General features: G+C 45.9%; 3 protein-coding genes across 3 annotated transcripts in view; 2 read left to right on the top strand and 1 right to left on the bottom strand.

The window, feature by feature from the left end:
- T265_04600 (hypothetical protein) overlaps positions 1-2,327 on the bottom strand; it is a gene marked incomplete at both ends in the record, with an annotated part of 25,868 nt that extends 23,541 nt beyond the window's left edge. The window contains 2 exons of the mRNA XM_009169375.1: positions 1,900-2,074; positions 2,121-2,327. Coding sequence (XP_009167639.1) covers positions 1,900-2,074; positions 2,121-2,327 — 382 coding nt within the window. The remainder of the gene's footprint in view (positions 1-1,899; positions 2,075-2,120) is intronic.
- A 6,189-nt stretch (positions 2,328-8,516) lies between these two features.
- T265_04599 (hypothetical protein) lies at positions 8,517-9,115 on the top strand (the record flags this gene model as incomplete). The annotated part of the gene is made up of 2 exons (XM_009169374.1): positions 8,517-8,573; positions 8,927-9,115. 2 exons carry the CDS (start codon positions 8,517-8,519, stop codon positions 9,113-9,115), a joined length of 246 nt encoding a protein of 81 aa, XP_009167638.1.
- Positions 9,116-11,067: 1,952 nt separating this feature from the next.
- Positions 11,068-12,105, top strand: T265_04598 (hypothetical protein; the record flags this gene model as incomplete). The annotated part of the gene is made up of 2 exons (XM_009169373.1): positions 11,068-11,359; positions 11,963-12,105. 2 exons carry the CDS (start codon positions 11,068-11,070, stop codon positions 12,103-12,105), a joined length of 435 nt encoding a protein of 144 aa, XP_009167637.1.
- Between the last annotated feature and the right edge of the window lie 1,602 nt (positions 12,106-13,707).

Below are 13,707 nucleotides of genomic sequence, written 5' to 3'. Positions count from 1 at the left end.
GAACCACGCTCGGGTCTTGTATGCGTGTTTCGGAGACACAGCATACATCGATTTTAAGGGAGTACAAGGTTTCAGCAAGCATTGCCTGTTTGCCAATTTGACATAGAGTACGGACGTTAAAAGCTCCTATATAGAAAGGATCTCGTGGATTTAGGAAGGTGTTATTTTGTTTACTGTTTGTAGGCAGTGAGGACCATAAGGCCCTTCGGTTAGATGACTGACATTCAAATGGCCCAGCGACTTTCGCTTGTGCGGTGGGAAGGGGTTGGGGAGGGACATCGGTGGACGCTGAACTGCGCGGGCAAATGATACTTCCCGGTTGCCTGGGCCGAAAAAGGTGGTTTGGTTGAGGTGCCTCACCTTGAGCCTTTGAATCAAAAGTCGGACCCACAAAGCAGTGGGAGGACAAGGGATTTTGTTCGGGGGACCAGTCCATAGCTTCTGACTCAAAAGTCTGACCCACGAGACAGCGGACAGTAGGGCTTTCTTTGGAGATCCTACCCGGAGCCGATGACCTGCTTGGCTGCAAGGTGTTGGCCTAACCCGAGGGCGCACGGAATAAGGCATTATTGTCTCATTTCTGATGTGACTGCGCACAGCAGGCATCCTTTAAGTAGCACCAGGCTGTTCGGTTTCAAACGTATTTCGATCGTATTGGCTAATGCGCCGGCGGTCACGGTTAACCGTTGGGTGATCGGAGTGTGCGGTTTTTGAGGCCAACCTTTTCTAACCCGTCCTTCCTCGGAGGAAGGCAGCATCGCTGGTTCCATAAATATGGACAAGCTGGTCGCCTAGGGGAAACACCTTACTGCCTTCACACCCCTGTCGCAGAAGACACTACGACTTTACCTCCAGACCGCCTCGTAGCACGATTACTCGTAGTACGGGGTCTCGCTGCTCTCGGTCTGGCTGCTCCCCTTTGGCCTTCCTGGCATGGTCGCACCTTGTGGAACGGAGTGTGACCCGCGGGATCATTACAGCACTCAAGCCTGACCACCACGCCAGGGTGGCAGCTTTAGGTCGGGGCAGTACAGTGTCAAGGGAGATGTGAAAAAATTTTGCTACTTATTGAATTTATCCAAACTTGGAGATAACCGATAGCTTTGACGTCAACGCGTCTTCACTTTGGGTTTGTTCACCTAAGGTAGTTATCCAAGGAAAGGTGCACACGTAGGTGCACGTTATCATGCAAGGATAGAACAGTCTTAGTTGCGTACTATAAGTAATAGCAACTAGTTTTACGATTTTCGATCAGAGGTGCATGGATTCACCATATCCGTAGATGAGTCGGCTGACCTTCGTGTTTTCGATCAATCGATCAAACAACCCCAGCGCAATCGGCCGACTATGCCTGTTGAAGCGTGTATGTTGCTCCTGGCCTACCTAATAATGCATAATGGTATCAGTTGATACAGCAGCAGTAACACGAACAGCCACACCGAACCGGATACCATCGGTTGCAAAAAATCTCTGAAATAGGCCACATAGCTGACCCTGCCTATGCCTTCAGCATAACGTCAAGCAATCGAAACGCAAGTATTAGCTTTCTGTGAAGCACTGTTGATAAGATAACGTCAACCCAAATTGTGCACACAGTAGGTATCGATCCATTCTGTCCGACAACCCTAGAAGTGAACCCGAACTATCCCTACTTCAATGAGAGGTGTCGTACGATGTAATCAACTCGTTGTTGCTACGCCCGTCACCTATATCATCATCATCAACGACAGCATGACATCAGTGTTCAACACCAATGCTTCACTGCCGTACCGTCACCTATAACTGTTGGATGTTTTACGCCCGCGACTGATAGAGGTAATTTGAAATTTTAACACTTTTCAAATGATGTATATCAAGCTGTTCTGATGGAGTAAAAAGGATCGAGTGATGTAATCTCACCTCCATACATGTCGTCGAAAGCGACTATATGATCCCCAGCCGACAGCAACTGAACAATCGCTCCTAAGCAGGCCAATCCAGAACTGTACGTCGAGCAATGATCGCCGCATTCCAGTTCAGCAATACACTTTTCCAGGCACTCCCGAGAGAAGTTCCCTGCTCTAGAGTAGTCGTACTGGGAAGGCAGAAAATTCGAAATCAAGATGACAAAATTTTGTTACTCTAGCAACACCGGGTTCCTTCTGCTCAAATGTAGTGGACAAACAGATTGGTGGAACCACTGGAGAGCCCATACATGACAAATCATGGGGATAAAAACCGCCATGTGTTGCAATCGTTTCAATGCTTTCAAAAGGACGGAAGTTTTCAGTGATGAAAATTTTCGCCTGATGCAGCGCTTCTTTATAGGCAGCCTCAAACTCTTCCATCTTCAAAGAAAAAGAAAAAATGGGTTAAAATAAAGAAAACCTTAAGAAGTCAAACGGCAACGGATGCATTTCCATCATACTGTTTCACACAATAAAATATCGCACGTTTCAAATATTTTAGTAACCGACGTTTTTATTATATATATATATATATATATATATATATATATATAAAAAAAACGTCAGGCTCCAGTCCTTGTGGAAGATATGCTTAAACTTATCCAAAACAGTAAGGGGCTGGAATTTGTAGCTGTGTCCGTCTCCCTCAAACTAAGATAGCGGACGCCCTCTTAAACTAGACGTTGGCCTACTTGTTTTATTCGCTTTGGGTAAATTACCACCGGATAGGCTAAAGTGAAATCCATACCTGAACTCCAGGCCCGTTTTGGGTGTTTATGTGTGGCCGTCTTGCTCCTACGAAAACACTCTCTATAGGCCGTTTTCGGCGATTAACGGATAGGAGGACTCGTTCGCTATGGATAGATGATGATTCACTTTTAACTCCAACTGTTTCCAAGGTTCCGAGCATGCAGCCAGCGTCGGCAGAAGTTGTGGGCTCAGTGGATGGAGCGCCAGTTTTTTTACCATAAGGTCCGTGATTCGAACCCAACCTCAGCATCTCGACTGCTCCTGTCTAGGCTTGGGCAACCTGACAGTATCCAAGCTATCGTGCCTCCTTCCGTTGCCATGACAGCTAGGCACCGAAAGAAGCTATAGCTGAATGACACGGTAACAGTTTACCGAAATGTCCTTCGTGAGGGCCAGTAACATTTCGTATCCTACAGGGTAGTCCCGGGATATCTCGCGCAGATTTGACCAGCATTGGACAGCTTAGGATGACCAGTACAGCCCCACTCTGCAGAAAGGTGTGAAGCTCATGATGGGATCTCCATTTACCAAAAATGTGGAAGAAGAGGTCGAGGCGGAAAATTCCACCTATAGCCCTGGTTCATGATTGTTTTCTGCGTATTATTATAGTTACCCCATCACTCATATTGAACCTTTGTATGTGCATTTCAGCTCATCCACGCTCGTTTTTAGACAAGTAGAACGTTGTTTGCCCTCGATAATCCGGAGCGTCTTCTAGTTCGTTCTCGGCATCATTACGGTTATCATAGACAGCTTGACATTGGTGTTCAACAGTAACACTTCGCTGCCACAACCATGATTTATTTGAAAGCCTTACTCTAAAGGAAAGAATAAAGGTGAACACGGAAGGGACTTAGTGATACTTTACTACAATCATTCTAATGTGCTTATACCTCCAAACACTCATTCAGACAATCCGACAACACGAACGCCAATGACATCGATTAGCAGCCATACCTTGAAGCGCCTCCAAACAGACGCAACGGGAATCAGGCAGTTCCCATTCTGGTAGGCGAGTAGCGCCAACCGTTCTCGGGCAGATTCTAACCATATCACATTACTTGTCCGCAGCTAAAACCCCGGTTCCTCAAAGCCAACCCAAACTCCGCACACGCAGCCAAATGCTGAAATCACTTTCGATGCATATCTGAAAAGTGTCAAATCTTCTAAACCCGACAAACTTGAAACTCTCATTTATTTTTTTGGATCCGCTGGTATACGATCACACTGGTGATTACACCGCCTAAGCATCTGCGATCGACACGTTACAAAAAATTATATCCACGCTACCTCTAACAGACCTACAAGCAAGAGAACAGACAGGATATTGATCGGTTCATACCAAAAGTGAAATCATTAGCTAAAGACTCGGAGTTTAAACCATTATCCGCAACTAAATATCAAGATGCTTGTGTTCATGATGCTGTAATTAGCGGTCTGGCGTCCTACTCCATTTACAAAAAAAATTCTAGCACAGAGCAAACTCACTCTGGACCAAGCATATCAACTTGCTAGGTTCACAAACAGTCGAAATCATATGTTAGTAACCAACCTATATCCTGCTCCACGATTCCACCCATCTCACAGAATCCTGAACCACATGCCTATCCGACCATTGCTTCTGTAAAATCCGTTCAAACATGTTATATCTGTGGTTATGATGGACACTCTCGATCATAGTGTCCGACCGAGAAGCCGTTTGTAATCTTTTCGGTAAACGCAGTCAGTGTCGCCGCGTATGCCATTAAAAAAGTAACACCAAGCTCCATACAAATTATACAATGAAGCCCACATTACCGCCGTAATTTGTCACAGCAGCATTTATCTACCGGGCACCTGCCACTACAACTGTTGAAGTCAATGGCATCGCCTTCCGCACAGGAATTTCTTGTAGTTTCATTAGTTCTAACGTCATGAAACTACATAATTGGAAAATTTATCCAACTTTCTCAGTCGTCACGATGGCGTCTACATCGCCATCCTGTCGAACGACCGATTACGCTCGTGTTTCTGTCTGATACAAAGGTACATCACACAATGAATTGAAGATCTTTGTAACGACAAACCTCTGCACTGTTTTACTCAGACATGATTCTCTAGGTCTCCACGACAAGATAGGATTTTCATTCGGCGAGGATCGTGATGCGTTTACCATCTGCGGCCTAACGGCAGTGGACTGTTGCCATCAGATCACACCATTCAGATGACGAAGATTCACTCGCGTCGAAATTGATCTGGTACTGCAAAAAGACATAATCAAGCCATCAGCGTCTCACTGGAGAGCGCAGCTTTGGGTCACCAAAAGTGTCAGTCACAAAGGCCAGATGGTTGTTGGCTACAGCCGAACTATCGACCGGTTCACATATCTGGACGCTCAGTCTCTGTCACGCTTGGACAAAGTGAGTGAGAAAATTTCGCATTACAAAGTCTACAGTGCATTAGACCTCTTGTCCGCTTCCCATTAGGTCCCTATATCAGCATCCGACAAACCTTTTATAGCATTCGAAGCCTGTAGTGACCTGTTTCAGTTTCGTCGCCAATCGTTAGGTGTCATAAACGGTGTAGCAAATTTTCAGCGAATTACTAACAAAATCATTAAGTCCAAAAAGCATGTATGCCTACATAAACAATGTGACTATCTGCGGTGATACTCAAGAATAACACGACCTCAATCTCCAGTCGTTTTTAAAAGCTATGGAGAAGTATGGAATCACACTCAGCGATAACAAAACCATCACCGCTTCAAAAGCTATTTGCCTCCTAGGTTATAAGGTTTTGAAGGGTGTCATAAGGCGTGACTTAACGCATGGAACCCATCCGTCAGTTACCTCCTCCGCGTACTACCGCGGAAATGCAACGCGCCATCGGTATGTTTGCATACTACGCCCATTTTGTATCTCCGTTTTCTGATGAAATCAACAAACTGGTACATAACAAAATATTTCCTCTACCTTCCGAAGTTGAATTAGCCTTCGAGAACCTAACGGCGAACTAGAAAATGTTATGCTAATTACGATAGATTATAAGGGCTCCTAGTTGTTGAAACGGATGCCTCCGATGTTGCTATAGCCGCATTCCTGAGCCAAAACCATCAACCGGCAAAGTTTTTCTCTAGGCCACTCAATGTGAGAAAGAATCATTTTGCCATCAAGACGAAGGCATACACTATCGTTGAATCCGTCGGGAAATGGGAGCACTATTTACTCGGAAGAATATAGCACAAACGAGAGATTCAGCTGGGCTCCAGGTGGGCCTCTTGCAAAACAAAACTGGTTTGCAAATGAGTGTATACCGCCACTCGGAAGGTCCTTCGATCATCGATCAGTGTTCGGTTACATTCATGTACGGTGGTGGACAAAAGGGTAAAGTAAAAAACGCTGGAGGACTGAATTTTCTAAGTACAGGTATAATGTCATCTACCAACCTGGCAAGGACAACCATGTCGCGCAACGTATGTGCTTCCATAAGGAGCAACATTCAACTCCACAACTCACTCTGTCATCCAGGCATTACCTTTATGTTTCACTTTGTGTGTTGCAAGATATCAAGCGCATTAATTCCTCCTGCATTGTGTTCACCGAAATTTTGCCAAAGTTTGCCAAAATTTCGGAAATCCCCTGGTAGACTCATTAAAGCAACACAATCTTTTGAGTGCCTGAGTTTGGATTTTGAAGGACGCTTGCCATCTAAAGCACGCAACTGCTAATTACTCCAGAACCGCATTCGCATTTGAGTGTGTGGATATGACCTCAGCAACTGCCAGTGACTATCTCACACAAATCTTTTTATTTGGAATACCGGCCTATAACCATTCCGACAAAGGCTCATCGTTCATGTCACCTGAGATCAATAGCTTTCTGGAAAAGTGTTGCCATTGGTTATATATCGGCTTATAATCCGCAAGGTAAGGGTCAGGTTGAGCGTCCCAACGGTATCCTCCGGGAAACAACAATCTCAGCATTGGGAACTCGCAGACTGCCGCCTTCTCAAGGGAATCCGTACTTCTGATGCTCTACACAACCTGTGATTACTGTTATGTACGGCCACTAACTGTACTCTACATGAACGTCTTTTTCAATACACACGTCGCTCATCTTTTGGAATCTCGTTACCATCTTGGTTGACCACCTGTGATCCAGTCCCAGAGATTCACAGTACAACTAACGACATCATCAGTATGTTTGTATCCAACAGGGACATCGAATAGTCAGATAAGGCTGAAAGAAGCGGATGTCAGCCCAATAGCTCTCAAGCATCTGAGCTTTCTTTGGTACTGTCCTCCAAGGACTAACAAATTTATGCTGAAGTTCTAGAACAACAGCGACGCGTTCATCCTTGCACCTTGAGAAACAGAGAAGCCTGACTCAGTACATCCCCATCTGCACCAGTACAGTTGTCCGTTTGGACAATGACGGTGCGAATGCCACGATATTATTATTATGACCCCGTACACTCGTACTGAATGTTTATACGCACATTTCAGTTCACCCATGTTCAAGCTTAGACGAGGGTTTTCCATAATTCGGACCCTCTTTTAATTTGTTCTCGGACACATTCTAAACGTCGGAGTTTGATCCACGCATCGCGCGGGAGCAGTAATCGTGTCCAGAAGATTTTGAAAGTATTGGGACAATTGGAATAATAATAATAATAATAATAATAATAATAATAATAATAATAATAATAATAATAGTAATTCAGCTGTAACACCTTTTCGATACCTAGCTACTACGCCTAGGGCTGTGATACTGGCCAGGGTACCCAAGCCTAGACAAGAAAAGTCGGGAGACAGAGGTCGGGTTCAGACCACGGGTACTCCGGTCAATAGGAGTTGATAACGAAGGGTTCCTTCGGGCGGATGCTTCCAATAAATACCACCAGCTGTGCCTTTTTTGCTTCAACCTTTTGGTGACTGGCGATTGGGATAAATGTCATATTACTGAAGCCATTTTCTGTTTAGAGGCTAGCAGGAGGACCAGCATGAGGTTACACAGTACGTACCGCATACTGTTTAACCACTGTGTTGGCAATCTCACTGCCGTAGTGGTTAGCAAGGGAGGTACGCATTGTTGAACTTTTCCCAGACGTTATATTTGTACAGGAGTTTGTGTTTCACACTATATGAAGCTGTAAGAGCTGGCTCGGTGGCTTCTCCTGGCAGTATCGCGCTAGTCCATTGATTTCCGACTTCTGGCATGGTAGCGTCTCTCGGGCCAACTGGAACATAAACTGGCGCAGCGTTGGTGAGAGCTGCCAGTCATTAGGCAGAGGTTCTTCGTGTCTCTTCGCCTGACAACTTTTCAAGGAAACTCCAGCCAAATACCTTCCTAGCCCTTGCAATGTACAGTGCTTGGTGGCCTGCTAGACATAACGGTCAGAATTATTGTCTGTGGGAACATAGGATACACGTACTAACTAGAGTGGCGTTTTGCACTTTGCGGATTGAGTCATCAACCCCAGTTGGTCGTGCTGAGATCGACACTGGTTGGAGTACTTGAGCCTCTAAAGTAGATAGATTGCGGTATATGACCAATAAACTGTCAAGACTGGGTGAGTTTCAAAGAGTTGTCTGTAAAACTTCAGGCTCACGGCGTTTGCCCAGAAATGAAATGGTGTTTAATATACCTACAGTGGGTAGATTGGGACTTTGTACAGATAATATGTACGTGGTATCTACAGGATTCACGTTACCGAGAATCTTTTTGAAAAAGTTACACACCTACGGTAGACACTTGTCTGTGCCGTTTGAAGACACTATCGTGTCGTTTGCTTGCTTGCTCTGAAGGTTGTCGGTCTATTTCGCTTGATGAGAGGTCGAGAATGGAACTTTCGGACGGGAGTTTGGTTCCCGTTGTGGAGCTTGCGATAAAAACTAAGGTAATTAATAAAGTTCCCTTACAAACTTTGTGCATCAGTGTAGCGGCAGGAAGCAGACTTGGGTAAAAGAACAGCTAGACTGAGAAATCGATGGACAGAGACCTTTAGGGCCTGCAAATTACTGTTTCCTGGACATTTTCACCACGCTCATTGAGTACAAGCGAGTGGCCATTCAAAAGAGGACCTGTGCTTTCGAACACTATTCACCGGGGTACTATGGGTATTGTTCAAGTTCTTCTGTGGGTGAATGAGGAGGATTTTTATATCTCAACGATGCCAGGTGGATTGAGAATCGAGTTCGGCGAAATTTCGGTATACACATCGGACCTCCATGACTTCATTTGCCACTTCAGAGGTCTTTGTGGCGCCAAATGACTGACCCCGAGTTCCAGGACGCCCTGGACATCATCATCATCATCAATGACAGCAACATCGGTGTTGGCTTTGATGATGATGATGATGATGATGATGTCGAGGGCGTCCTGGAACTCGGGGTGAACAAGTCCCCTCCATCAGTCATTTGGCGCCACAAAGACCTCTGAAGTGGCAAATGAAGTCATGGAGGTCCGATGTGTATACCGAAATTTCGCCGAACTCGATTCTCAATCCACCTGGCATCGTTGAGATATAAAAATCCTCCTCATTCACCCACAGAAGAACTTGAACAATACCCATAATACCCCTCGACATGTATGAGCTTCTGGATGAATTTCCAGTCGTTTTACGTATGTCGACAGTTGGCTGGGTTGCTCGCGTCATTGGGATCGGATATTCAGGAGCCTTATGGTTTTTATTGGGTTGGGCCTCCATCAAGCGTACGGGCAAACACTTTGATTGGTGGTCCTAGTTAGCGTCTTGAAGATCGGATGGGTGAAGTTGGTAGGAGCCAATGTTACTGGTGAGTAAAATCAACACTTCTCTCATGTGGAAGTGGTGCTCGGTCGGTTTGCGAAGAGGCGTGGGAAGACCCAGTGTGGGACAGAATAAATCCTGAAACGTTTATCCATGTTTGGACAAGTGATTGGAAATCTCAAGAGACAAAACGCTTCGTATGGTCGTTGATATTTCCCCGCATTTGTGCGGGGTATTTATCGCAGCCGCGACTTTGACAATTTGGGTATTTACAGTTCTCAGAGAGCACTGTGCCTCCGGACATCTGAGGTGCACACGTATAATGGTGCTAGTCATCACCAGTTGTAAAAGCTATGTTCATTCTGTACAGTGGTTATGTATAGCCACTATGGCCGACACGGTTTCGTTCGCCGATGACCTGAAGAGATAGGAGTGGAGAGCCACGTACTGGAAGCCGTAGCTGATGTGTGATTACAAGGATGTCGATGAAGCTTTCACTGGGGAGGTCAATAGAACGAAATATGCATAGAAAACAACAGCCTGGATGCATACACACCACTGAGCGTGCGACTGGGTAACGTCTGTCAATGCCCTCAAACTCTGGCGCGTCTTGTCTCGGGGTCCTGATCCAAGGAACCGGTAATGACCAGTGCAGCTGAGTTTGCTGATACCGGCTGTCACACTTCAATGCCAATTCATTCATCCATCTCCTGACTCATTCCCACCTGTGGTTGTACGAAAAGGGCTCTCAGGGAGTCGGTCGACATCAACCTGCCCACTACTGCTGCTGCTCGGTGATTGGCCACATGAGCACTGGCCACTGAGAAAGGAAGCGCTTCTACACCACACAAAAATTAACAATTAAGAAATCATTTTATCCATCAATGCGACGCTAACGCAGCTGATACCGCAAACCACATTTGTTCTATATACTCTGTGTGCACTGATATGATGGTCTACTTTAGCTTACATCCCAAGCTAAGTAAAACTTTCACGGCGCAGTACAAACCGGGCGGCCTAAGATTGACTCCTTGTAGTTTGAATCCGACCATGAACATCTCAGTTCTTTAGCGGTCCAGCTGGATGCGATGTCTTTATCATGGTCTTATCGATCCGACGGCTATAAAGAATCACCATGCAGGAGGATGTACCATATTGGGTATCTTCTATTATGGAGCACCTTGTTAATGAGAGTCTTCTTTGTGACGCGGCCCTCGGAAAATATACCTGGGTTTTTGGCGTCGGGCATCACCCTACGTGTTCTCGGGATGCCAGTATTTCATTCATGTGGAGATCGGTCGCTAAGTTTTCTGACATTTTTCCACTGTGATCGTTGGGTTGACCTGCGTCTGGACATGCGGCATCATTTGAGGCAGGTCAGCTTCCATTTTGCGTGTCGGTCTGGCGGATGTTCACCCGTTACATTGATGTTTCTTCGCAGGTTTGCCATCCGTTTAAATTGTCCTTATGGCACCACTGAGTAGTCATTTCCGCTGCCTCCAGTATTCGGCCTTTCGGTTTTTGCCACCACTGCTTTTGGTACCTCTCGGATATCCCACCTGACACTTATTACGAATGTATATGTAAATAAAATATTTTCGGTGATTTTGGACAACTTCAACGGCACTTACCTACAAGTACCATGTCTTCACATGCTGCGAGTGCCACACTGTATGGCTTGACCTTGAATCTACGGCAAGCAGAGCAGACAGGCAGCCGACCGCGGAGTTCTTCGTCCGGACTTCAGTGGCAAATCCACTGTATACCATTACCTTTCAGGAGCTTTAATCTTGACAGAAGATACCATACTTCTTTGCCGTTCCAATTTCACACCCCGAAGAGTTCTCCAGTCCGTCAATATAAGTCTCGAGATTTGACAGGCGTGAGGCAGTCCGCCTCTCCACCGTACTGTGAGCCTGTACTCATAAACGTCGGTGTGTGACGTATGCTATCGGGAACAAATGTAGCAGCTCTAAACCCATCTTTTGCTTTAGCACTCCAAAGAAGATCAATTCCTCTTTGCGGCGTGAAGAAGTTCGCTGCTAGGCGTCTTTGCTCATATGATGAAATCGCGACCGTTCTAATTCATGGCCACTGTATTTGTCCTGGAATTTGCTGTCCACATTTGAGTGAGTGTTACTGCAGCTGCACGAAATCGGTTTCCGATCAAAAGTTTAAGCTAAAAGGTGGATATTTTGTCAGCAGCACTACTGCACCAACAGGAAAATTAGTGATGACAATTTTCACACAGTGCAAATAACACTTCTCGATTAGATGATCAAAATTAGCGAGAAACTGTCGCCTTTAACTTCGTGAATTATATAGCGATTGGTGGCATTTATTTGTCATCATATTAACCGTCCACCCGAAGGACGTGGCTGGCAGAAACGCCATACAACGCTCGAAAATGAGTTTTCTTCACTAGCACCTGAGACATCCAGCTCATAAAAACGAGTCCGCTTTCAGCACCCCTGGTAAATAGTTAGTAGGATCCCCTTTCCACCCAATTTAATGCTATTTTTCCATTGCTCTTTTAGATCAGTGCATCGCGGTTCGGAGTCCAGGGACCACAACTTTTGGAGCGCGTGGTTTGAAATTTTTAACGTGTCATCTGAGTGCTCGATTGGCATCGGTTTCTCGAAAGCGCCGGTGTTCTGAATGTCAGCAGTCCACTGTTTAGAATGCCTGTGTTTAACAGGTTATCCTGCGAGTTGTCTTATATGGCTGATTTCTTTCTGTGGGCGCATTCCTAAGGGCATTTGTTATATCGAATTGGAATACGAACATTATGAGAATCTCAAATTGAGGGAGAATGTGGGCGGGACTGGCAGGTAGTTCTCCAGCCGCAATGATCAGGGAAATTCGCGGGAGCCTAAATTTAACTGGCGGACACAAAATATGATTTATTTCTACTCCTGTGACCAAAGCCGGCCTTCTATCTCCCGGTCGATTGGATGGAATGAAAATCATGTTTCGGACCACGTGAATAGCTGTTCCGAATAAGCATTGCTACAGAAACAATCTTTATATTCGGAAACTCGCACTAGTTGTCATGAACGCGAGGCCGGACTCAAGTTGAGTTTCTCGCACATTACTTGATATCAGCGTGAAAGCCTTTAGGTCGATGGTGACTAATCAACTAGCCACATAGAAGCTACATCGACCACAATGGACAGCCGAAAAAACCTAGCTGACACACGCTAGTAGCACGCGGTTATGGCGATGCCCAATCACCTGGCCGACACGCGCTCATCCAGCTCTACCGGGAATGGTCGAATTTCTTAAGTGTACGAATTTCGTCGATGGTTTTGATTGGCGCATATGTCCTACCTCAAGTATACAGCATTCATGGTGCGCAGTGTTCATGGAGCTACTGACGACCTAAAATGAGAGGAAGATATAGGTTAGTTTATCGAAATATCAGGCAGACGGTTGACAAGCTTAAGCGGGACTTACTGTATAAATGATGCATTTCAGCGGTGAAAGGCCTGTTCAGGCTTGTTCACACAACGCCTTCTTCAACGGCCCATTCGTTCTGTACTATTTGCCGTATCTTGGTACCCACTAACTATCAGAACTCCCGAAATACTAAACTTACTTGAAACCCATCATGTCTCAATAACGGATGAAGAGTCTGGAAAAGACGGGTCCTATATGAATTGCACGAAATATCGCCGTTCCCCCCTTTTAGCCGGCGCTCTACAGCGCTACTAGTACTCAGAGCTCCTCCTTGGACCTGGAATACAAAAGCACACATACATCAAGAACACATTCTGCTGGGATTCTGTGCTTCGGTCCAGTTCTCAGAGCGTTGAGTCGATGCGCTTCCGGGTCTTCCGGACGAGACATGAGCTGGACACTAAGAATAAGTTAATCGTATACAGACTTACCCTTGGGGCAAGTATAAAGACCACCACCGCATGGTGGGCATGGTTCACTGTTGCATAGCTCAGCGTGATGTGATGCGCTACCCGTTGCAACCAGCGGTCTCTGCCTCTAATCAGCCGGTCAAATCGCACAGAAGATCCTGTGCCTGTGCCCCTAGGCCACCATCTGGTTTGAAGTGCAGCTTCCTCGTCCACCGTCCGCGGTTTGTTAGCCACAGACGCTGAGTCTTGCGTCAGCAGGATTTTCCCCTGAATGATCAACTACGTAATGTCAGCCTCGATTAATCTGGGTTCCGGCCTACCACTCGGTTAAATGGTTTACATAGGCCGGCGGTGGCTTGGAAACAAATTCAAGGTGTTTGGGTTGTTCCGGTAGGTCGTAATCTGGCAGCCAG

Source organism: Opisthorchis viverrini (genome assembly GCF_000715545.1).
Source record: "Opisthorchis viverrini unplaced genomic scaffold opera_v5_77, whole genome shotgun sequence".
NCBI lineage: Eukaryota > Metazoa > Platyhelminthes > Trematoda > Opisthorchiida > Opisthorchiidae > Opisthorchis > Opisthorchis viverrini.
The sequence above is the reverse complement of the archived record's forward strand: the minus strand, read 5'-3'. Positions and strand labels throughout refer to the sequence as shown.